This window comes from Vicia villosa, linkage group LG3 (assembly GCF_029867415.1).
Source record: "Vicia villosa cultivar HV-30 ecotype Madison, WI linkage group LG3, Vvil1.0, whole genome shotgun sequence".
In the NCBI taxonomy this organism is placed as follows: Eukaryota; Viridiplantae; Streptophyta; class Magnoliopsida; order Fabales; family Fabaceae; genus Vicia; species Vicia villosa.
This window is the reverse complement of record NC_081182.1, coordinates 201,445,973-201,471,964: the sequence shown is the minus strand read 5'-3', so window position 1 is coordinate 201,471,964 and position 25,992 is coordinate 201,445,973. Positions and strand designations below refer to the sequence as shown.

Sequence of the window (25,992 nt, the reverse complement as noted above, 5' to 3'; positions counted from 1 at the left end):
TTCGCCATAAGACTGTCCCTTGCCATAAAGAGGGCAGGTAGTCTAAGGGAAGGATATAATAGTCATTTTATCTTTTTAGGCATCATGCGAGGATACCTTAGCAATAGGGACAATTATCTTTATAAGGCAACCTCGAGGGAATTTCAATAACTTTGAAGGCAACATTGCTTTAGGTATCCTCGGAATCGAGGGACTTGACTATTTAGCATACTTAGAGGCAACAGGCAACAATTAAGGCAACAAGAGGGATTACCCTAAAGGTGTGTGGGTGCGACAATCACGTGGTTCAGTTCGAATATTTAATCTTGTATTGTTAGTGATCTAACGTTTGATTGATGATCTTGCACTCCCTAGTTTACTAACCACAGCAATTAATATTACGGAAATTAAAGGCAGAATATAAATTCCTAAGCTATTACAATAAACACCTGCGGGGATGGGGGAAATTAAAAGACGGAAAAAATAAGAGGGATGAATAATTATCTTGAGCCTTGATATTCCTCGAACCCTTGATCAACTCTACAAATTAAGAGGAAAATAAATAAGGGTGAGTGCGTTACAAGTTCAACAAACCCTATTTTAATTTATTTTAATCAAAAAGGGAAAAATAAAAGCTGAAATGATATTTTAAACCAAAAGAGTGTTAGACATTTAGCTTTTCGAGTGGCATGGCGCGTAATCGGAGGATCTTGAGATAACCCTGAAAAGTAGGCATGAAGAAGAGAAGTGTTAGTGCATTTAAGATTCGTTAACTATTATAACGTGGCAGATTAAAAATTAAAACAGAGATCGAGGCAAAAAAAGGGTAAGGCAAAAACAAACCCTGAAAGGGCCAAAAGTTAACCAGGGTTAACGGGCAACACCTACCAACAAACCTAAGGCTATTAGGATTTATAAATGCCTCGAGGATAACAAATGCTTAATTGATTAAAAGTATATATAAAAATACTAACTTTTATTGTTTAAAAATTATTATTAAGAAATTGTAGAAATAAAATCGAGTTTACGATAAAAAAATAACATTATCTAAATAACAAGTATGGGAAAGATAATTAAAAGAGAAAGAAAGAAAAATAAAAAAAATGAAAAAAGAAACAAAGAATTATAGAATAAAAAATTAAAATTTTAAAAGAAACTTAGCTCAGATTGGATGTGGTAGCTTGATGAAGGTCTTTGGTGAGTCCTCAATCCATGCACGTTGGATCTGGAGCGCTGGTAATCTGATGGCCGCAATTGAGGATGTATGGTGGCCATTCGTAGGACGTACGCATAGGATCTTGTAGAAAAACTTTATAAAAATCACCTTGACGCTGCAGGGGTTCGAACCCTTCTCTAAAGGTGTGAAGAACTTTCTTTAACCAGCTGTGCTACTTGTTATTCGTGTTAAAATAAAGGAGACAATTAATTAAATAATAAAATGCCAGCAAGAATGGGAAAGTCAAACAGTCCGCGTGGGCCCCTGGTGTTTTGTATGCAACCAATGAGACTCGGAGAATGTGCCTTGGCTTTGTTGACCGGCGAATGAAAATGCGCGTAACGTCCACGCGGTCTTCATCTCCTTCCTCCAACCATGGCTTCTTCGTTTGCTACGATTCACACGCGGATTAGCTACGACTTCTGTAGCTCGCGTTCGTAGCGAATAGCTCACGATCTCTAAACTTGCAAAAACAACCATAAACGCAAAAACAAATAGCCCAGATCGCCTTAATTCTTTCCTCTGATTCCGAATATGACCTTCACTTGGTCTGAAAAGCCATGGAAATTAGAACCCGATGATGAAACCAAATCATGCCCTAACCATGGCATGTCCTTATTTCCACGTTAGAAATCAACCACGATGCTTCTAATGGCCTCGGTGAGAGAGATCCAAGTCCTTTCCTCGCGTTTTAATCTTCAAGAAAGGTAGGGGCGACTTCTTGTGGCCTTCGAGAGAACATTTGAACGCTTGGTTGTGACTGAAACGAGCTGAGGAATTTTTTCTTTCACGCCCTAGTTCCTTGGAAGTTTTGTAAAGTTGTAACCCTTATTTCTTTGGCCAATTTTCGTCCCCCTATGGTCTAAAGTTGTTGTGTTTATATAGGGCACCAGATTAGGTCAATTATAATAGAAAGAATCAAGTGATTGGAAGCTTAAATCCTTGATGGAAAATTTACATGGGACTTTCTATTTTGGCCTTAAATTTGATTCAATATTGCTCCATCAATCTCTCATGATTTATAGGTCAATATTTTCACAATATTTGATTGAGAAATTTATCACTATTATATCTTTTATATTTGTCATTATTTCTTCATTGAATTTTGAATTAAAAGGAATATAATTCAAAATAAAATAAATAAATAGTGCTAAAATTAAAATATGGCGTGGTGGGCTTTTATATACTTCATGAACATATTTAAAGCCCAAAACTTTGGCCCATGGGTTCAAAAGATCAAAATTCTTCACTTTGCATTTCATGCATTTTCTCGAAATTGCCCAACTTGTGCAAACTATAACTCTCTCATTTTTTATGGTATGAAGATGTTCTAGGACTTTTTGGAAATCTCAATATGTCTTCTACAAGCCACTTTGGAACATATTTTCCATTTGGAGATTTTATCTTGATGATATTGCTTCTGACAAAAAACAGCTTTTTGCGATCTTCTAGAAGGACCTGTAATGTATTGGCTCATATCTCTTATGCGGAAGCATTTCTTGACCTTGAGCCCAACATCAAAGTTGTAGAGAATCAAATTTCCTTGAGAATGAGCTTTGGTTGAGGAATTTCTGAGGAAGTATGAGAGAGATATGATCAGTCAAAGTTGGGTTGACTTTTTCCTAAAAACCTTAATTTAGCAACTTAGGTTTTTTTGATGATTTTGAAGCTTTCCTTGATGAATCATGATCAATCCTTGATCCAAATGATGAATGATACTTCATAATGAGGTTATTGACCGAAAATCAGAAGTTTTGACTGTGGTTTGACCATAGTGTGACTTTTAGGTCAACCAATCGATTATTGATCGTTTGGACCATCGAGTGAGCAATTCTTTGAATCGAGGCTTGCAACTTGGCATGAGAACCAAAACCCTAGTTGAAGGCTTGTGGCTTAGGAGACAAGTAAGTGAGCCTAATTCTGATATAGCCTTGAGTAATTGAAGATCATGTGAATCAAAATCCATTGAAATATGATGGGCAAATTTTAGAGTATGAAAGCCTTTTTAAAAAATTTATAGGGATATAAGTTTAATTATAGGGGTAAGATGTAAAATTTTCATAATAGAAACCTCAGTAAAGCTGCTAGAAAGATAATTTTCCAATACAATTCATGTACAAAATTATAAGAATATATTATAATAGCATATAATAAATAAATATGTAGTATATTAAAATATCATATGTTATTTTAATAGCATATAATAAATAAATATGTAGTATATTAAAGATAGATATTTGGAAGTGGGATAATTATGCTATAGCAATACATCTAATTCCGAGAGAGAAAACAATAATCTTATTTTAATATGCTTTATTTTAATGTTTCATTTTATTACCAACATCTTAGAGTACCAAATTATTCCTCCATGCACAAAGTTAGTGTACTCTCTTAGGTCACATACTTATAGACACATTTGTTGTCAATGCATTTGGCCATGAGAAAAGTATTAAGTCTTGGACAATCATCAACCGTTTGACATTTATATACTTCTTTTTTAATAAGCTGAAATTCCATTACTGTTGCAATGAAAAAACATGATAAAATAATATTACTTAAATGATTAAAATATTATGCACAAACTACAAATAAAAAGAGAAAATTAAAAAATATAAAAATAAATTACCATCATGTTCAATGGTCTTTGCAACAAGAAATATTGAAAGAAATAAAACTATAACGTACACAAATTTGAGAGTTCTGGCCATATTTTTATTTAATTGGATGTAAGAAATAAAATATTTTTTGACACCTTTATAGTGTATAAAGTGTAAATTGTGCTAAAAATAATTAAATATTTTTGCCTTTTAAAGACTTGTAAAATACATTCTTTAAATATATTAATGTATTGTTGTTTAGACATTTACAAAAGCGGTAACGTAACTTGTTTTTTTTTTTTTATAGAGTAGTCTCCTTTCTTTCCGACTAATCAACTAATTTCTACTCATTTCTATTAGTTGCAACTCATTTCAACTCCTTATTTCAACACATTTCAAAGCTTCAAATTTGAGTAAGTTTCTTCGAATCCCTGGTTCTACTTTGCACGTGTATAATAAGTTGTTTAGAATCATTTAAATTAAATAGATTGAAATATAACTTGTAAAATGTGTCTGTTTTGTGTAAAATTTGTATTTTTAAGTGATGTAGGTTGAAGTTTCAAAAATGACAGTCGCAAGTGTTTTCGAAACTGAAAACACCTCTGAGGAGTTTTAGATATGAACACCTCTAAAGTGTTTTTGAATGAGACTCGAGAGGCCGAGCCAAACTGCTTCCACTCGGCGTGAGAGAGCTTAGCAGTCTACGAAGGTTCGAGGACGCAGTCGGGTACCGCATGATGAAGTGTATGGAACACCCACTTCTGCTCGGAGGAGACGCCTTTCACATGCGTATTCATCTAGAGAAAATGAGGAGGAACCCAAAGAGGTTTATGTTCTGGAATCCGAGGAGGTTAATGTTCTGGAATTCGAGAAGGTTCATGTTCCAAAACCCGGGGAGGTTAACCCGATGTGTCCATGAGGGGCCTCTGACACCTCCCTCTTGATCTAGTATTTTGATCATGTCACTCGACATGTTTGGGATGGACAAATATATTTTTTTATTACACTTTTCATTTAAATGATTTACGCACAAATATGTTAAAATTGATATTAATTGAAACTCTGACACTTATAAAACAGATACCAAGACAGATGTCCTAACAACACACAATGTCAAAACAATTGTTAGAACATATGTTGAGTGACAGCACAATCATCAAAACTGAAACTAAATGCAGAATGGTAAATTACACAGTAAATTGTTAACCCAGTTCACTACAACAACACTTAATATGGGGGCTATCAAGACAGGAAGGAAATCCACTATTAGCAATACTAGTTCAAAGCCTAAACAGTCCAAGTTTACAAATTTTCTCCTAATCACTACCTATTGTAATTTTTACCTAGAAATCAACATCTAGATATGAGAAATCGACATCTTACTCCCAATCACCGAAGTGATAAACACAGTCACTCACCCCATGACAAGATAAACCAAATAGAAATATTACACTTTCAAATAAACAATACTTAGTTGAAAAACTTGCACGAAATGTCGGACAAATTTTGAAAGGCTAAAGGTAACGACACTTCTTGCGAAGATAAAAACAACTTGGTTGCTGCATATAATGTTTTCAAAAAAATCAAAAAAGCCCTAGCTTTATCCCAGTAAGTAGAACAAGGTGGACCAGAAAGGTAAAAAAAACTCCATGTAACCCGAATCCTCATCCTCTAACTTTTCAAATGTTGCTTGGAACTTCTCAGCAGCATCCAACATCAAGTCGGTGGAGTTCCATCGTGTGGAAACATCAAGTCCAAGTTTTCTTTTATATGTTATTCCTACAATTTCTACACACTCCTTAAACTTTAAAGCTCTTTGTGGTGAGGACCTCACAAACATAACATCATTGCGAACACTTTCAATAGACAACTCATGATATTTTTGTCCATCTCTCACTACCAAATTTAAGATGTGGGCAACACACCTCATATGAAAAAAACTCCCTACACCAATTAAAGCATTCTTGCCCCTTAGTCTTTTTCCCAAGTAAGAAACAGCCACATCATTACATGTTGCGTTGTCAAGGGTAATTGTTGATACTTTCCTAAGCCCCCATTCCTTCAAAACATGTTCCACTCTTTTACCAATGGTGTCACCCTTGTGATTTGGAACTAAACTAAAACTGATAATCTTTTTATGATAGTTCCATTCATTGTCAATGAAGTGGGCAGTTATGGCCATGTGTTAGCTGGAGACTTCGACTGGCGAATATGTTTCTCGAAGGTTTAGAGTTAGAAGAAACAAAAATGGTTTTCAATGGCCATTTTTGAGAATGTTATTTATGGTGAAGATGCCTGAAATAGAAGCTGAATCGAGATAGGTTGTCTTCAAGACTTAAGCGTTTTCCGAAATACGAGAGTATTGAAACTTGTAGTATTTTGTTGCATTCTTACTAAAGAACACACTGCCACGTTTCGAAAGAGGATTCAGGCGGGAGGATTTGAATTTCAAAATATTCTGTATAACCCAACGAGGACAGATGGCGCCCCAGGGATTCGAAACGCATGCATGTGAGCAACGTGGCATTTTGTTAGCGTAGGACCGTTAGGGTCGAATTAGTATAAATAAGGGTCTTAGTATCAGGATCCGGGGTGTTCATTTTGTACAAATCACTCACAAATCACTCAAGTATCAAGTGTTAAGAGAAATAGTTCGCTGAGAAATGCACGTATGACACCACACTTTAAATATGTTTGTATTTCTATTTACAGAATCGAAATGTCTTTAAATTTCCTTTACTTTTTCGCCTAGTCTTTCCTTTGATTCAAGTGTCATTATTTCTTCTGATAAGTTGTTACATTCTTGCACTTTATATTTCTGAAATTTACATTTCTTTTACATTTTTGTCAAAGTTATATTTACAATTAGAACTAGTTTATTTTTGGTTGTGTACTTTGTTAGTTTATTTCGCAAGTTATTTATATGTTCATACCATAACCAATTTTCCGAAGCAAAAGACAAACGAATATGAACCAAATTATCTTGAAAGGCAACTCTTTGACTATGTCCTAGGATCAATCTAGTCGATCCTGCGAGTTGAAGGATAGAAAAACACTTAGAAATGGGGGGTTTGAATAAGTGTGACTTTAAAAACTCTTAAGATAAAAACAATAAACACGATTATTTTTATCCTGATTCGTTGTTAATGAAACTACTCCAGTCCACCCCCTTAGAGTGATTTACCTCAACTTAGGATTTAATCCACTAATCAAAATAATTATTATGGTTATCCACTTAGAACACATCTAAGTCTTCTAGAGTATATTGATCACAACTTGATCACTCTAGGAATTCACCACTTAGATAACCTCTAAGTCTTCTAAAGTCTACTGATCTCACTGATCACTCTAGGAACCTTTTACAATCAATGTAAAATAAATGTTTACAAGAGTAAGATTGCTTCTTAACAAGCTATAATCACAACAGTGATATTTCTCTTAAGTTCTAAGCTTAACACTCACTAAAATATTACAAGAGTTTGTGAGGTTGAAGATGAAGTTCGTAAGCTTTTGAATTTGACAGCGTTTTGGTATAATGCACAAAAGTTGTTTTGAGCTTCTCACCAGAACTTCTATATATAGGCGATTGAGAAGATGACCGTTGGGAGCATTTAATGCTTTTCATGAATAGTACAGTGCTGCATTTAATGTTTCACACTTTTGTCAACTACCTCGAGCCATGCTTTTACTGCTTTTACTGACTTTGCCTTTTGTAGCTTCTAACGTTCCTTTTGTCAGTCACAGATTAGACTTAGTAGCTTGTCATCTTGTACTTGCTTATGAACTGAGATTTGTAGATACAATGTTTGAATATCAAAGTCAAACACTTTGGTGCATAGCATCTTCTTGTCTTCGGACTTTGAAGAGCTTGAGCGTGATACCAATAAGAACTTCAGTGCTTCTGCTTCTGACTTCATGTTCTTCTGATGCTTCATAGTCCATGTTCTGATTCTGCTTGATCATCTTCTGATAACTTGCCAGAGCATGTTCTGATGTAGCCATTCGGAACCTTTTAGCCATAGCTTTTGAGCGCTGATTTTATGCATACTCTTTATGTATTTCCTGAAATGGAAAATGCAAAGGATTAGAGTACCACATTGTATTATACAAAATTCATATATAATGTTATCATCAAACATAGAATATTGATCAGAACATATCTTATTCTAACAATCTCCCCCTTTTTGATGATGACAAAAACATATATAATTTATATGAATTTGTAACCAGAATAACAGATGACTAAAGACAATTACACAGGTATAGCATAAGCATATAATCAGAGTGTGTGAATATGTCTCCCCCTGAGATTAACAATCTCCCCCTGAAATTAATACTAGAAGAATTTATAAATAAAAGACTTCCCTGAGTATTTCCCCATTTCAGTGGAGACTTTCACTTTGAATAGAACTTCAGAATATTCAGAGCTTCTGCTTCTTGCTTCCATAGGACAACTTCAGAGCTTTGAATTTCTCTTTATAATCAATTGGAATCAGAGCATGATTGTATATATTAGATCAATTTGAAAGTATCAGAGCCTGATTGAAAATAAATCAGAACTTTCTTCTTGCTTCTGATCTTGAAGATTCACAACACTATGCTTGATTCAAATCTTTAAGAACATGCTTCTTTATAGAATTGCTTTTCTTCATATATTTGCTTCTCATGTTTAGCTTTGTCAGAATATCTTCAATCTTGCAAAAACTATCAAAAACATAGAATTTGCAAATAACGTTAGAAATGTTGAGACTTAATCCCAGCAACTGATATAATAACCAAATCAATTATCATGTTTCTCCCCCTTTTTGTCATAACATCAAAAAGCATAAAGATTCAGATGAAAAACGACACATAGATTGAAGAAGATAATATTTCAATGATTAACAAAATATCAGAAGATACAAAAGGTAGAAACAAATGCAAGTCAAAACAGATGCAAGAAACAAAGAAAACAACTAAGACCAAAGACAGATTACGACGGGCCAAGCCTATTAGCTAACATGGCCAGAAGGTTCTTAATCTCAGTAGTGTCTTCCTTCTGATTCTTCATGAAGGATCTGAATTCTTCATGAGTATCCTCATGCTTGTCCAGACGAGTAGCCAGATCAGCTTGATTTTGTTGGAGAGCCTTCATAGTGTTTATCAAAATAGAGGCAGAAGGTCCAGCAGAAGAAGCATCAAAGCTATTATCCATGACAGGAGGATTCTCAGCATTTGCTTCAACCATGAGAACATCATCTTGATTTTCTTCAGCAGGAATTTTCTCAGCAGGATGATTCTCAGCATCAGCTTCAGACATAGAAGCATCTTCAACATACACAGGAGCAGGGATTTCAGCATCTGGATTTTCAAGAGCCAGAAGAATTTCAGCCAGATTCTATGGAGGTGTTGGAGCAACCAGTTCTGATGGATATTAAACTTCTGGATATACCATATTTGGTGCTTTTTCAGAGGGATTCTCCCTTAGCCAGTTGAATATCGACTGAAAGTCTCCGGTCAGAACGTTGTAGTGAGGTTTCCACACAACCAAAGCCAAAGGATGCACTTCTTCAAGCTCATCAACAGGTTCCTTCTCTTCAAGAGATTTCCAACTTCTGATGGGAAAGAAGTAGATGTCTTCAAAATCCCTTAGAAATCCAAAAGGTCCAGGAGCTTCTACTTCACAAGCTTTCAGAAGCTTCAGAAAGTCAGAATTAAGCTCTCTTCTAAAAGCTCTCCAGAGACTCCTAGTAGCAACATAATTCGTCCTGGCATTATGTGCCACCTTCAAGGCCTCTAAACCTTTATGTACCTTAAGCTTAAGAAATTCAAAACTAACACCAATAGAAAGATCAGTGTTGGGGGTTTTGAATTTGGTGGTTGAGGAATCTGGGTTGAGAATGAAGTTGGGTTCAGGTTCTCTTGAGAATAAAATAGAGGTGAGGGAGGAGGTCAGAGATGATGAAGAATATGCGGTGGAGGTGGTTGAGGAATCAATGAGAGGTGAGATTGCAGAGGTAATGTATGTGGTTGAGAAAATATTCCCAGAAGGGATTTGAGGTAAAACAGTATTTAAGGGTTGGGGGATAATAAGAGGTTCAGAAATAATAGGGCAAGGATTTTTTGTGGTTGTGGAGGAGGTTGGAATATCAGAAGAAGATGGTCTTTTATGAGGGGAAGGGTCAGAGGTGGACTGTGAACTGGTGGAGTCTTCATGGTAAATATCACTTATTAGCTTCTGAAGTTGTTCAGAAGTTCTGGGTATTTTCAGGGATTCTTTTGGTGGTTGTTTAGAATTAGCATTAGTAGATACAGAATCAGAATTAGCAGTACCTGAAGACTTCTTCTGTTTCTTGGCTTTCTTAGCATCAGGTCCTTCTTCTGTGACCTTTCTCTTCAGCTTCTTTTCTTTCTTCTTCTTATCCTTCCTTCTTAACACATCCAAAGATGGAAGAGTTCTTCCACGAATCCAAGCAGGATCAATAGTAGTTTGTGTTCTAACACATGATTTCAGAAGACGTTTAATAGATTTTTCTCTAACTCCTTTTTGAACATGTGAGAGAAACTAACGACAGGAGTTCTTCTGGTGAGAATATCTGGAAACGCCTTTGGAGGAAAGGTTACCTTCTCAATCAACTGCATCCTTCTAAGAGACTGAGCATTAAGAATACTCCCATGAGTAGCAGACAGATTGTGAGAAGAGCCTTCAGCTCTCAGAGTCTCTAACAAACCACTTTCAGTCAGAATATCTGAAATCATTCTTCCAAAAAGGAATAGCATTCTTCTTAAACTGATACTTCTTGCGTTCTTCGTCCCTTGATTCATCAACATTCGTCTTCAAATGCTGAACCAGAATGTGAGGGAGATTTACTCTCATGCCTTTACCAATGCAGAACAAAACATACTTCTGATCTTGATTGATGTAGGTAGCAGAGCTAGATGGTCTTCTGTGATAGAGAGATCCTAGAATGATCTTAGCCCTTCCTCTGTAGGTAGGCTTCAAGTCAGTAGTATACGGAGAAGCAGTTCCAGAAGAAAACAACTCATGGTCAACCTTATTCCAATCAGTTCTTCTTGTAAGAGCTCCAGTAATTCCACCTATACCATCAAGACTGTACAATTTCCTTAACACCTTTTCAGTTACCATAACCTCATTCCCTAACACGAAGGAGACGATAGCTGTAATAGCCCGAGCCTTCGGCGTTCCCGACACTATTACCTCACGAACTTCTCTACCCCCCTCACTAGTAGAGTTTTTGCCTTTCGTGGGAACCGAACCATGTACCCTGGGGTTCAAGTACATGTTCAATCCATTCCCACTACAACTTGAGCTACTAGCAAGCATGTCACCCTGGATTTCCGCTTACCCCGCAGGGCAAATAGAAAGATTACACTTTCAAATAAACAATACTTAGTCAAGAACCTTAACTAAGAACAATATTTGATCGTGTTTAAAAGCTTTGATCCAGAACAATACTCAACTCTTTTGCTTAAAAGCTTCAAGAGTGAGAACAGACGTCCGCCTCAATATATCAGAAGATACATGAATGACACAGATAACAAAACACATGAAAGACTTGAACTCCCCTCAAAACCTACACCATTATTTCACCCATGGTTTCCCTTTCGTAAATGCTTGATATACTAGGTTTAGCAAGTCTTTATTCATAGACTCTTGTAGTATAGGCTTGGACTTCTGACTAGAATCCAATCTTCTTCTTTTTTTAATTAACTGCAACATCTTTACACAAAATAGGATCAAATTATCTCGAATCAAATCTAAGTTTCCTAAAAAAGTCTCAACGATCCTTTTTTCTTCTTCTGAAACTCAATCAAATATGTGTTTATCCTAAAAACTCCTTGATTAGCTGCGCCTGTAATGAGTATATGAATATTCTAGATTCTCATATTTTCAATCAAATCTTCAAGGATTAAAAATCCAATTTGAACTGTCAGGATGTTCTGGTATAGCATGTCACACCATTTGGCAAAACATCTGTCAAAACACATAATCATTAAACCTGTTATGATAGTTGGTTAAGGTGTTTCAATATCTTGCTCAACATTAGTTAAGAACCATGTTTTAGCAAAATTATGCCAACCACAAAACCATGGAACTAACATTGATATTTATCTTTACAGGAACGGATGCCACTAAAATCCGTGAACCATGTGCGGAAAATATTTGATATGTATTATCTTGATGCACATTGGTTCATGGAGGCCATTTTTGGCTCCGGACTTGTAGGACTTTATTGTTCCGGTTACAACACTCACTACTACAAATTTGACATATGATAAACAATTTTTACATCAGGTTTATAAATATATGATGTGAAAAATATTTATTAAATGATTTTACATCAGCTTAAATAACCAATTGATGTGAAAAAATTTGAATTTAGTGATTTTACATCAGGTATTTAATTTAAGTGATGGAAACAAAAACACGGTGGCAAACTTGTAAATAAAATGAAATTGAATTATAAGGGTTTCTACATCGGGCCATAACAGCACCGATGTGAAAGCCATGCCCTTTTGGCCATTACATCGGCCCAGTTCCTGCCCGATGGGAAAAGTATTGGGCCTTGGGCTATTACATCGGGCCCATTTTCTGCCCGATGGGAAAAGTATTGGACAGCTTACATTGGCCCATTTGCTAAACCGATGGGAAAAGTCCCATCCACTAAAACCCTAACTACTAAAACTTAGAGTCAGTCATTTCATTTTGTTCTCATTCTTTCTTCTTCCAGCCTTGTTCTTCTTCTTTCGCCCTCGCCGCTGCTGTTGCTTCAAGGTAACCTCTGTACGTCGTTCGTCCACCGTCAGTGAGTTCTCACCGTCCGCCGTTCGTCCACCGTCAGCGAGTTCTCTTCGTCGCCGTTTGTCCCACCGTCCATAACTCGCTTCGCCGTCGTTTGTCCCACCGCTCCGTCATTCGTCCCACTGCTTCGCCGCCGTGTGGTAACTTCTTCTTCCTTCATCTTCATCCTTCATTGTAATGTGTTTTATTGAATGTGTTTTACTGAATGTGTGGTTGACTGTTGTTCTGAAAAAAGAAAATAGGTAAAACAATACAGAAAATTAAAATGGTGAATGAATGACATGAAAATCTAGAAAGTTGTGATTTTGCATTTATATACATGTGTTTAGAGTGAGTATGCGTACTTTTTGAACATCTTATGCAGCGTTGAGTTGAAGGGGGTGATGGTTTTGGGAATGAAAGTGAATTTGTGTCTCTTACTCAGAAAGGGTAGAGAGAAAGAGATGCAAATGCAAATAGGACAATTCTTAAGGGTGTTTATGTAATTTAACCATTGTTGTCTTTTTTCATTTGGTTGAATGGTTGAATTAAGGATGATTAAAGTTAGGCAACAATGTTGATTAATTTCTAGTACAGAAAACAAAACGAGTAAGCCTTGAGTTATAATCTCTGCTTTGTTGTTCTAATGAGAACAATTATATTAATAGATGCTTTTATGGTTTCATTAATGTGAAATCTGACTAATAATACATTTGATCAACCACAAAAGATGGATTTTAGTTTAGGCCTTCGTCATGACAAATGAGATTATGTTGAATCTTGAAATCCTGTGTAAAATTACTTTGCTCTCTTTATTATGTTTGAACTTAAAATTAAAATTCGTTCGTGTGTAAAATTCGTTAATTTGCTCTCTTTAAATTTTCTCTCTTTAATTACTTTGCTCTCTTTAAATTCACTTAAAAATTATTAAATTCACTTAAGTTAAAAAATTATTAAATTCACTTCAACTTTAATTTTAAACGTATCTTACATTATTTGAAATATATACTAGTATATGTTACTAGTACTCCCTCCCATATACTAGTATTTAAAATCCTGTGTAAAATTACTTTGCTCTCTTTGTTATTTTTTATATAAAAACTATACTTAGAATTGATTCTAAGTATTAATTAAAAGAATACTTTAGTGAGCCTAAAGTGTTGTCCCTCGTAACATATGCTATAACAATTATTTGATATTATATAAAAACTATACTTAGAATTGATTCTAAGTATTAATTAAAAGAATACTTTAGTGAGCCTAAAGTGTTGTCCCTCATAACATATGCTATAACAATTATATATATATATATATATATATATATATATATATATATATATATATATATATATATATATATATATATATATATATATATATATATATATATATATATATATATATATATATCTGTGTGTGTGTGTGTGTGTGTGTGTGATGTAAGAAAATAAAAGTCGAATCTACAGAAATTATAGCAAAATCGTTGTGCAAGCTTTGGCATATATTATACTTCTAGGTATGTATAGGAAAATTTGACGGACGAATATGAACTAAAATAAGAAAAAATAATGCCTATTTATTATTATAAAAAACTATAGTTGAGTAAAATAGACGATGGAAAGGTGCATGATAGTGATGAAAATCAAGATGCGAATCTTGATATTTCCGAAACTCCTCCTTTCTCAACAAATGTGCCTACCTTCATTGAAGAAGATGTAGAGGATGATGTGCATGCTATTCACATAGATCATGAAGAAGGGATATGGAAGAACTAGTAAGGTGTTTTTTATAAGTTAATTCGACATTTCTTTGATTTCTAATTGTTTTTATTTTGTGCCTTATTTTATGTCTAATCGTTTTTATCTCGTGCTTAATTTTATGTCTATTTGTTTTTATCTTGTGTTTAATTTGATTTCTACTTATTTTATTTTTGTTTTAACAGATACATGGCTGATTCAACCGACAAGTCCTCTTCATATGGTAATCCTAATAAAAAAAGAGTTAGAGCTCCAACTTTGATGACACAAATTGACAAAGTTCATCAAACGAGTGAAAAGATAAAGGTCGTGTTTGATCAAAGAATTTATGAATGTACTGGTGTTGGTAAAAATGCTGCAAATTTTAAGAGTTACATAGCATCTCTTGCTCGGCAAAGATGTTGTATTTTGAAAGATGAGTGGAAAGACATAGATAATGGAATAAAAGTCGCTATATGGGTTGATGTTCAGGTATTTTAAATTCAACACTTTATTATATTTTATAATCACATATATACTAACATATGCCATATACTGTATGTGTAGACTCATTTCACTATTCCAGATTGGTGTGTTAAAGACAAGGATGGTAAAATCAAGGATCCGTTGAAGAAGGAATGGATTAAATATGCAGGAGAGAGATGGAGAGGTTTTAAGACACAACTCACAGACGAATATGTTAAGAATCCCAAAAAAGATCTTGCTCCTACACATGTCAGGTATAATTTTATTAAAAAAGAAGTATGGGAAGAGTTTCTAAAGTCTCGAGATACCTCTGCATTAAAGGTTAGTGGGAGTTACATTTGAGTTTTTTTTAATAACATTTTTTTTATGTTTAGTAGTAACTGTTTGATTTTATAATTAATAGGAAAAAAGTCGAAAGGGTAGAGAGAATGTGGCTAAGAATGTATACCCACATGTATTATCTCGTGGAGTGTATCACATGCTCGAGGAGACAATTAAAAATGAAAGGATATCATCAAGGGATGATTCTACATTAGATGATAATGGTAGTCCATCTCCACCGTCACGCCATGAGTTATGGAAGAGAGCACGACAAAAGAAAGGAGGAGAATACACATCAAAGTCTACACAAGCTGTTGCGGAGAAAATTGTCAGTAAAACTTGGAAATTACTTCACGTATCATTATATTTGTGATTATTTAAAAACTATTGAATTTAGTTGTGGTTTTTGCATTTTGTAGGATTCTCTAGTTGAAGAAGCTGAAAAAGGTGTCTTTGTTCCACATGGACGTAACGATATCTTAACAACAGCCCTTGGAACATCTGAGCATGGCGGCCGTGTTCGTGGTGTTGGAAAACACCATAAACAAAGCACTTACTTTAGAAGGTCGTCTTCATGTCAAGGACAACATATAGATGTAAATGAACAACTTGAACAACTTTTATCAAAATTGGAAGCAAAACTTAGAGTTGATTTTGATCAAAAGTGGGTTGAAGAGCGTAAGGCGTTGGAACAATATTTTATGGAGAAACTTAAGTCTATGTGTTTGTCGCAAAGCACTGATAATGCTAAATGCATTGAAAATATGGAATTAGTCGAAGCAAGCGGAAAAGGAAGTTGTTCAGTTGCAAAAGGAAGCACAAAAGATGTTGAAGTTGATGATGTTCAGAGATTGTTACTCATGGTTGTGAAAATGGCTGACAACCACTTGGAAATGGATTTAAGTCATTGTAACTATGCCATTAATTTTTATATGTCAGCTAAGTGTATCAGAGAGTTGTTGATGGGTTTTTATTGGCTTGACGTGTCTACTCTGCAAGTTTGGAGCACGTAAGTACATTTTCTTCTTTTATTACTTTTCAATAGGTTATATCTCCCACCACTTTGAATCTAATGTTTATTTTAAAATTATTCAGGTATATTCATCGTCTATGTATTGATAATTCCACATCAGAAGTGTATGGAATTATGGACCCTGCTAGGTGTATGTATTATGATGATGTGCCGAAATCTTTAGTAGATGTTAGGCAATACGTACAAGATAAGTTGATGTTGCAAAACAAAGTTTGCTACTTACTACCACTTGTTCATGGGTAAATTTTTATGAAATTCTGTTTTCTATTTTTTAATTTTGATAACATAGATATTTTATTTGACTTTTGTATTTCCATACACATGTACAAACAACATTGGCAATTATTTGTCTTGTGTCCAAGAGAGAATAATGTGGTCTTCTTTTGTTCACTTAATTGGGTAATTGATAAAAACACGAAGAAAATTATTTCAATGTAATTTTATCTTTTATGTGAATTTTGTTATAATATAGTATATATCATATATATATATATATATATATATATATATATATATATATATATATATATATACATAACTTGTTACAAAAGTAATTTCATATTTTATGTGGCTGAATATGGATTTTTGTTTGAATCAGTGCTTTTGAGGTTCATCAAATTTCAAATGGCAATAGAAAAAAGGCTATTACATGGCTTAAGCCCAATGTAAGTGTGATGTAAATTATAATTCTATATTTAATTTTATGATAATTATTCATTAATTATGTCTTTCATTTTGTAGACAAGGAAACAACATAACAATAATGATTGTGGATACTATGTGATGAAAAATATGTTAGATATGAACTTTCAAAATAGTCGCAAGTGTTTTCGAAACTGAAAACACCTCTGAGGAGTTTCGGATATGAACTTTCAAAATTATGTCTGAGTTTTTTTTTTTAATTTTTCAAACCTGTTCTTGTTCCTTCCCTTTGAGTACTGATTCTTTTTTTCTAGAAAAATGGTTGAGAACCCGAACCAAATGAGACTCGAAAGGCCAAGCCAAACTGCTTCCGCTCAACGTGAGAGAGTTGAACAATCTACGAAGGTTCGAGGATGCAGTCAGGTACCACATGATGAAGTGGATGGAACACCCACTTTTGCTCCGATGAGACGCCTGTAACATGCGTACTCATCCAGAGATAATGAGGAGGAACCCAGAGAGGTTCATGTTCGGGAATCCGAGGAGGTTCATGTTCTGGAATTCGAGAAGGTTCATGTTCCAGAACCCGAGGAGTTTATCCCGAGGTGTCCATGAGGGCCCTCTGACACCTCCTTCTTGATCTATTATTCTGATCATGTCGCTCGACATGCACTACTAAAAAAATGTAATTTAGAGAGGGAAGGAATCCGTCACTGATATAGTAAAATTCCCTCACAAAACACTTTACTGACGGATTTAGCTACGTACCAATATCCGTACCGAATTTCGATGTCGCAAACTGTTTGTGAGGGATTTTAAGTTCCGTCAGAAATTAATACGGAATAAATCCGCCAATATATTTAAATATCCGTCATTAAAGTTTTAAAGGAAATCCCTCAGTAATTAGTGAGGGATTTATAAATACCTCACTAATTATGATTATGAATATTTTAGTGACAATTATAATCTGCCAGTGACTAGTACATGTTAATGAATAAATATTTGTATTTATGAGGGATTATTTCCCTCCCTAATCAGCGAAAACCTGCATAAAATTATTAAAATCAGAAATTTCCTGCCTAATTGAATTTATAATATTAAGAATACTAATGACTTTAATATATCAAAAAAATTAAAATAAATAATACACTATATAAAACACTAATATTATAAATATTTCTCAAATCATATCATAACTATAATAGTATTAAACACATGTTCTTAAAACTAGATATTCAAATCAAAGTAGTAATTGTTTTGTTTTTGACACTAGACATTACACTAAAATAGTACAAGCATAACTCTTTAGTTTAAGAGATTCAAACAAAAACAGTAACATAATTGTTCTTGAAACTAAGAGGTATCAAACAAAAGTGTTTTCTCAAAACAATATAATAATGTATTTCAAGAAGTAGGCGAAGGAGGATTTGGATCCGGACGTGGAGGTTGATGACCTAAAGAGAAACTTTCCATAAATCGAAATAATTGGTCTCTAAGCAAACGCGAGTCTTCTTGCGATGCACGAATCAACTCCTCATGAGTCTTAAGTTTCTCTTTAAGAGTCGTGTTTTCAGCAGACAAATCAGAAATAACAGCCCTCATTTGTTCATATTCAGATGGTGAGATACTGTCAGATGTGGAAGATCTAGACGGTTTGTATTTTGCTGCTTCTGGTCCCAAACCATAAATACGACCCTTCTTGTCCACTCCGCCAACAACATCTAGGAAGATAGTGTTGTCAGATTGATGACTTGAAATATCATCTATGGGTGCCTCTTGTGAGTCTCTCTCAATAATTCTTTTTTCATACTCATTCTGCAAACATCAGCACATGTATCAGTACATCCACATATAGGACAAGCATTTGAATAGAACAATGCATTAGAATAACATTATTACTAGCATATGTCTGTTTCTTTTATTGAAACCAGTGTCTCTTGTGCAATGCATTCTAATAAATAATTCCAAATTTCCATTTAAAAGCTCCTCTCCAAGTCAGTGGACAATATAAATAATTCAATAAAAATATTTAACTTCAGAAAAAACATTACAAAACATGATGTTTTCTTTGTGTTAAAAGTCAACAGTAACACATATTTTCATCTTTTCACTTCTCCATCACACACTTGATTTCCAGTGGAGTTTTCTCACAACAATCCAACATCATATTACCCTTACCCTTGGAACAATAAACAACAGAAAAATACAAAAACTCTACCATGATACAAATTATTAACACACCAAGAAACATGCCTAATGTTAAATCCATTTCTACACCTTAACATTATATAGTTGACTATTATGTTATTGTTTCTCGTCCCTAGAAGATTAACAACAGCACGTTATTGGATTGTTATCCACTTCATAATTGACACAACAACATATATAACCACAAACATTAAAATTACACGGTCAACAAGTTAATGGAATTGTAACTTACAGCAACCATCTCTGATTTTGAAGAAACCCACTTGTTTGGATCACCCTTTACTTTGTGTGTCTTTTGAAATAACTCCCAACAAGTTGGATTTGTACATCATCATCTTGATATGCATCCATTGTATCATGTCTATTTTTTTCGAGAGATTGAATGGTACTCCGTGCCTTAGTTTTTATGACACCTAACCAACTTTGTTGCCCTCCAGGGAAGGATGTAAAGTAAACTTGGTCTGCTTGTTGGGCTAATATAAAAGGATCATAATTTTGATATCTCCTAGATTTTTTTATTTCAACATTTCCATAGTTATCCATCTTCATCCCTTGAGAACTAGGATCAAACCAATCACATTGAAATAAAACTACCTTCTTCGTCGGGTGACCGGTGTATTCTAATTCGACAATGTCAATCAAAACTCCATAGTAATCATTTTCCAATGAATCAAATTGTCCTCCCCGAACACAAACATCATGATTGGTTGTACTCATCCCTTCATTTCGAGATTTCGTCACAAATTTGTAGCCATTAATAACATAACTAGACCACTTAACAACATCTCTAATAGGGCACCATGCCAAACTTATTAAGAGCACACCATTTATCTTGTTCCTTGAATCACGAACCTATACATTAGACAAAATGTTGTAAATTCAACCCAAAAATTGGGTAATCTAATTTTAAAATGTAAAGATTCACGTACATATGTTTTGAACCATGTTGGAAATAATGTGGAAACTTGTTTGTCCAAATCTGATTCATCCATGTCAGGGTCTAACTCTCGTAACAAATCAGAGTATATCCTACACATACACGATACCATTTAAGCTTTATAAACAATACATGTGTGAAACTTTCAACTTGGAAATACTTACTTCAAGTAAGGTACCACCTCTGGACAATTTAAAAGAATATATAAGTGGGCAGCTTTCATTTCCCTATCATCCAAGGTAGAAGTAGTACATTTTCAAAAAGGACGTCCTGGATAATTAAATATTGACATTGGAGGATTCAATGAATCCTCTCCTCTATCATCATTACGTGGCACTCTTGTTCTCCTTGATGGAATATCAGGTGGATAATAATAGGATGCAAATGTGGACATCTCCTCTAATAAATATGCTTTACAAATTGGACCTTCTACATGAGCCTGGTTTGTTACCTTTTGTTTCAAAGTTCGGATGAACCTATTACCAAATCAAAGAGTAAACTTTGAGAAATGAAGTGAAATAAGAAACTTAACCATGAAATCGTATAATGTTGAAGAATTAACCTTTCAAATGGATACATCCATCAATATTGAACAGGACCGCCAACTCTTGCTTCATAAGCTAAATGAATAGGAAGATGTTCCATCGAGTCAAAAAAGCTTGGAGGAAATATTTGTTCTAATTTGCACATTATGATTGGAATGTTTTCCTCCAAATTACGCAATTTATCTTCTCTCAATAAAGATGACGAAATTCACTAAAGAATTGGCTGAATTCGGTCAGTGTATTCAATATAGGTTTAGGCAAGGCTTTGAAGGCTAATGGTAACAATCGTTGCATGAATACATGGCAGTCATGACTCTTCATTCCAAACAACTTTGCTTCCTTCAAATCGACACATCTACTTAAATTAGAAACATAACCATCTGGAAGCTTAAGGTTTTTAACCCATTCACATACAGATACTCTTTGTTGTTTGGTTAAGGTATATTGTGCCTTTGGTTTTATGAAGTTACCATTTCTACCGGGTTGAAGCTCAAGTTCCTTACGCTTGCAATGTTTTTCCAAATCCCTCCTAGACTTGTAAGTATCTTTTGTCTTACCTTTGGTGTCCATGATTGTGAATAAAATATTAAGAAACACATTTCTCTCAATGTGCATTACATCAAGATTGTGTGGGAGAAGATGAGTTTTCCAATATGGAAGTTCCCAAAATATACTTCGTTTTGTCCAATGATGATCTACCCCATAGCCTGGTGGTTTGTGCTCTTTAGATTCTTCCACACTAGGTAATTTTCTAACCTGTTCCCACAACTCTTGACCACTCAACCTTTGTGGAGGAGGTGACGTCACAACTATACCTTTTGTAAATGCATTCTTATTCCTTCTATATGGATGGTTTAGTGGTAGAATTGTCGATGGCAATCAAACCATGAGTTTTTTTACTAGATTCAAGGGTGAATGCCTTAGAACTCTTCATGCAAATTGGGCAAGCTAGTTTTCCCATTGTCATCCAACCACTTAACATCCCATAGGCTGGAAAGTCATTAATCGTCCACATTACTGCCGCCTTCATCAAAAAGTTTTGCTTCAAAGAAACATCATAAGTCATAACTCCATCATCCCATAACATTTTAAGTTCATCTATCAATGGACGCAAAAACACATCAATATTCCTCTTTGGGTTAGACGGGCCAAGAACTATAATGGTCAAGAACATAAACTCCCTTCTCATGCACATCCATGGTGGCAAATTATAAGGGGTAATAATCACAGGCCAACAAGAATAAAGCTTACCCGTTTTGTCGAATGGAGCAAAGCCATCTGAACACAAACCTAATCTAACATTTCGAGGGTCTCTAGCAAAGTCAGGCCATGTTTCATCAAAGTGTTTCCAAGCTTCTGCATCTGACGGATGAGACAAAGAACCATTCTCCCTTGGATTCTCACGATGCCATCTCATTTTGCGAGCTGTTTGTAATGAGGAATACAATCGTTGTAATCGCGGAACAAGTGGGAAGTACCACATATATTTTTTTGGAACTAATTTATCATGCCCCTGTTTTCTAACATGCCTATATCGCCCCTCTCCACATATTTTACAACTTTGAAGTGTGTCATCCTCCTTATAATACAGCATGCATCCTTTCACACAACATTCATTTTTTAAACTAGCCAGCCCTAATTCGGCAATTGATTTCCTTGCTTGATAAAAAATTTTAGGCATACAATTATTCTTTAGCAAAGCATTTCCCATAAATTGCATCCATCCATTGAAACAACCCTCAGACATACCATAATCTGCTTTCAAACTTAATGCTGTTAAAGAAGCTGACAATACAGAATATCTATCACAACCATCCCATAAAGGTGATCTTGCCGCCTTCAACATTTCAAAGAATTTTTGTGCTTCTTCATTAGGATATTATTCCATTGTTTCTTCTTCATCTTGACCTTCTTGCTCTACATAATTGCCAATTTCTGGTCATGCAGCATCCATTACCAACTGCTCATAATTATCAAATATTTCCCTCTGACTTCTACTTTCATAATATGAGTGTCTGACAACCACATGGGGAATTAGAGGAAGCTCCTCACCATGGTTTGTCCAATGATAATAATCACTCATAAATCCCCTCCTACAAAGATGTTCTTTCACTTCTTCCGGATTTCCAAATTTCACACACTTGCAATTCTTACACGGACATCTAATATTCCCTCCTCCAATTTTGTTCTTATCTTGTGCCAAAGCAAAACTAATAAACTCATGAACTCCAATATTAAATTCTGCCGTGATATTCTTGTGACAATCAACTCTATTATTCATCCACTTTCTACTTTCAGGTACTTCCATTTCTGATATAATATTTACACAATAAGTAACTACTCATGGATCATGTATGTCTAAGAAATTTAATACCTATATATATATATATATATATATATATATATATATATATATATATATATATATATATATATATATGAAAGATGGCATAGATAAAATAACCAATTGGGATCAAGTTATTTATTAAAAAGTTATTGTATCTATTAATATATATCTCTCTCTTATTAATTGACACTTTCATTTTCTTCTCTTTTTTGGTACACTATTCAAATTGGCATCTTATTCAAATATTAAGAAGTGGTGCATCCTAAGTAACATAAACAGGGGCTGGTTGATGTGAAACAAAAATATTGAATTAGAAGAGTTAGAAATCTACAGGGTTGTAATGCAAGAGAGAAGAAAAATTCAGAATTTAATCATTGAGAGGTGTAGTCAAGAGACTCATCATTAAGAAAGAGAAAGAATAGTTGAGTTAAAATTTATGATAATTTTTTAATGAACAAATTAATCACAAAGAATTATCAAGTCAAGGACAAAACAAACAAAGTTAATTCCCACCAAAACTACAACAAAGGCTAAAGCAATACAAAAGAAAAACAACACAGAAACTCCAATCAGGAAGACAGAAACTTGGCTAGAACACATACCACCTACCAATAAATCAAGCAACCAAGGGTAACAAAGACAAGAAAATTCAAGTAGAACCTGCAACAAAACAAGCAACCAAGGTTAACTAAGACAAAGGAAAATCCAAATAAAATTTGCTACCACCATAAAACCATTTTACAGGATAATATGTATAATTTATTATTACTTAACCATTAAACTCTATCATTATGTTGCCATCAACATATTGAATATACACTCACAATTAGTTTAACTAGACAAAATGAATTATATTTTATTCTAATCATAATGTTCCATATAATTAAAGATTAAAATAAACAAATAGTCAATCTTGTGTTGATCCATGTTTCATGGGCATTTTATTATAGGCTAATAGGTATCATTCCTATATAAGCCGAAGATATTGAAGCAATTAAATAGAGTAATCAGTAGCTAATGTGAAGTAAATTGGTTATTTCATTAACAAATATTAGAATCTCTTTGATAATAAGGTTTTTGTGTTGACAAAAACAGTCCCTGTATATAGGATTTGTCATAACTATATTGCATTTGTCAACTATGCTTAAGAATAATAGGACTGACAAAAACAATCCCTTTAGTTATAGCTTTAGGAGCTATGTTATCACCATCATCATGTGGAAACTGCTATCTACATAAATATTTCAACTTAAACAAATGGAATTACTTTTTAAACGCGATATAATCAATAAACCAATGGAACGTCACAACATATAACTTAACAACAACAACTAAACATTGTAAAGAGAAACAAAAGGCCAATAGTAATGAATAAATAAACACAAAAAACACAATATAAACAATCCATTAATATGAGCAGGTTATTATATGGCAGAATGACCTGAAAATTAATTAAGATGCAAAATTGTAAACTATTCATTCTCATTCAAATGCACAAAGTGTAACAGAGGTGGAATACTTATCCAAACATATCAAAACTCACATTTAAATTCTAACACATTAGTATAAAAGGAAATCAATTTCATTTTGCACAAAGAAAAACTTGCACTACAACAACACATGGATGACACAGAAAGGAGAAAAAGAGAGATTCAGGAAATATAAAAACTTAAAACATATTTTCACCTAAACACAACCTAAAAAAATAAACTCAAGAAATTCATACCTCTAATGTTATTACTCCTAAAAATTTGCTCTTCTTGATTTTTTTTCTAGTTCTTTTTGTATATCCAATCTGACAAAGCACATTAAAACCATCAATTTAAAGAAATCATGAAATTGAAATTGAGAAGAAATTAAGTTACAACTTGCTACCTTGTAAGAAGTTAGAAGAAAGAGGGGAAATTTCTAAAGAGTGATTATATCCAAAAGAAATTGGGTAATCTAACCTTTACCCATCCAAAATTGTTGCACGGGTGGGGGTAGATCTTTGAGTGAGCGAGAGAAAAAAAGAAATGGTTATGCTCTCAGAGTTTTCATGTAGCTTGTTAGAAACATGGGTAAGAGATTAGGGTTGGGTTGCAAGAGAAAACAAGTGAGAAGACAAAACGTTAAGAGTTTAATTGGGGAAAAAGAAAAATTATTTTTTAAATAAAATTTTATTATGAAAGAGGGAAACTGAAAAATGGCTTATGAAAGAGTGGGAAACTTTTTTTTGACAAAAGAAAGAGTAGGAAACTTAAAACATTATATATATATATATATATATATATATATATATATATATATATATATATATATATATATATATATATATATATATATATATATATATATATATATATATATATATATATATGCTTAGAAATTAACAATTATAATAAAAACTAATAAAAATTATTTTATATTTAAAATTTAAATTACAATGTCACTAATAAAAAACTTAAGTTCAAATTAGTTTATATAAAAAAATATTAGAGAGGGAATACTTCCTTCACAAAAATATTTAACGCGTTTATGACGGAATTTGTGAGGGAAAAACTTGTGAGAAAAAAATTCTTCTCAAATTCCTTCACTAAATTTACGTTTATCGAATCTCTGAGGGAATTTTTGAGGGAACTTTTGTGTCGTATTAATTACCTCACAACTTTCTTCGTTAATTTTTCTTATTCCTATTTTATCTTGTACACAATTTTCCCTCACAAAATTCATCGCAATTAGGGAGGGATTTACGTCCTTCACTAATTTCCCTCTCTAAATTACAATTTTTTAGTAGTGATGTTTGGGATGGAAAAATATATTTTTTATTACACTTTTCATTTAAATGATTTACGCACAAATATGTTAAAATTGATATTAATTGAAATTTTGGCACTTATAAAAAAGATACCAAGACAGATGTCCTAACAACACGCAATGTCAAGACAATTGCTATAACACCTGCTGACTGAGAGCACAATCATCAAAACTGAAACTAAATGCAGAATGGTAAATTACACAGTAAATTGTTAACCCAGTTCACTATAACAACACTTAATATGGGGGCTACCAAGACATGAAGGAAATCCATTATTAGCATTACTAATTCAAAGCCAAAACAATCCAAGTTTACAACTTTTCTCCTAATCAATACCCATTGCAACTTCTACCTGGAAATTGACAT

At 33.8% G+C, this 25,992-nt stretch overlaps 1 protein-coding gene and 1 long non-coding RNA gene across 4 annotated transcripts; both read right to left on the bottom strand.

The window, feature by feature from the left end:
- Positions 1 to 3,380: 3,380 nt before the first annotated feature.
- Positions 3,381 to 3,958, bottom strand: LOC131657127 (uncharacterized). The gene is made up of 2 exons (XR_009300501.1): positions 3,822 to 3,958; positions 3,381 to 3,714 (listed from the first exon to the last, which is right to left on the bottom strand). It is a non-coding gene; the product is annotated as an uncharacterized LOC131657127 (long non-coding RNA).
- A 16,338-nt stretch (positions 3,959 to 20,296) lies between these two features.
- LOC131593294 (uncharacterized) lies at positions 20,297 to 25,024 on the bottom strand. 3 transcript variants are annotated; one of them, XR_009280878.1, is made up of 5 exons: positions 24,705 to 25,024; positions 24,556 to 24,624; positions 23,432 to 23,489; positions 20,500 to 22,792; positions 20,297 to 20,413 (listed from the first exon to the last, which is right to left on the bottom strand). XR_009280878.1 is itself a non-coding variant. In XM_058865741.1 (4 exons), exon 4 carries the CDS (start codon positions 22,326 to 22,328, stop codon positions 21,324 to 21,326), a length of 1,005 nt encoding a protein of 334 aa, XP_058721724.1. In that variant the 5' UTR covers positions 22,329 to 22,792; positions 23,432 to 23,489; positions 24,556 to 24,624; positions 24,705 to 25,024; the 3' UTR covers positions 20,297 to 21,323. The 3 variants fall into 3 exon arrangements, 2 of the variants coding, with proteins under 2 accessions (XP_058721724.1, XP_058721725.1); XM_058865741.1 differs by having other exon boundaries at positions 20,297 to 22,792; XM_058865742.1 differs by having other exon boundaries at positions 20,297 to 22,792; positions 24,779 to 25,024.
- Positions 25,025 to 25,992: the final 968 nt, after the last annotated feature.

Bases quoted from the DNA above. Each gene is read 5' to 3' on its own strand.
- LOC131593294 (XM_058865741.1), bottom strand. From the start codon at position 22,328: ATGTTGAAGGCGGCAAGATCACCTTTATGGGATGGTTGTGATAGATAT.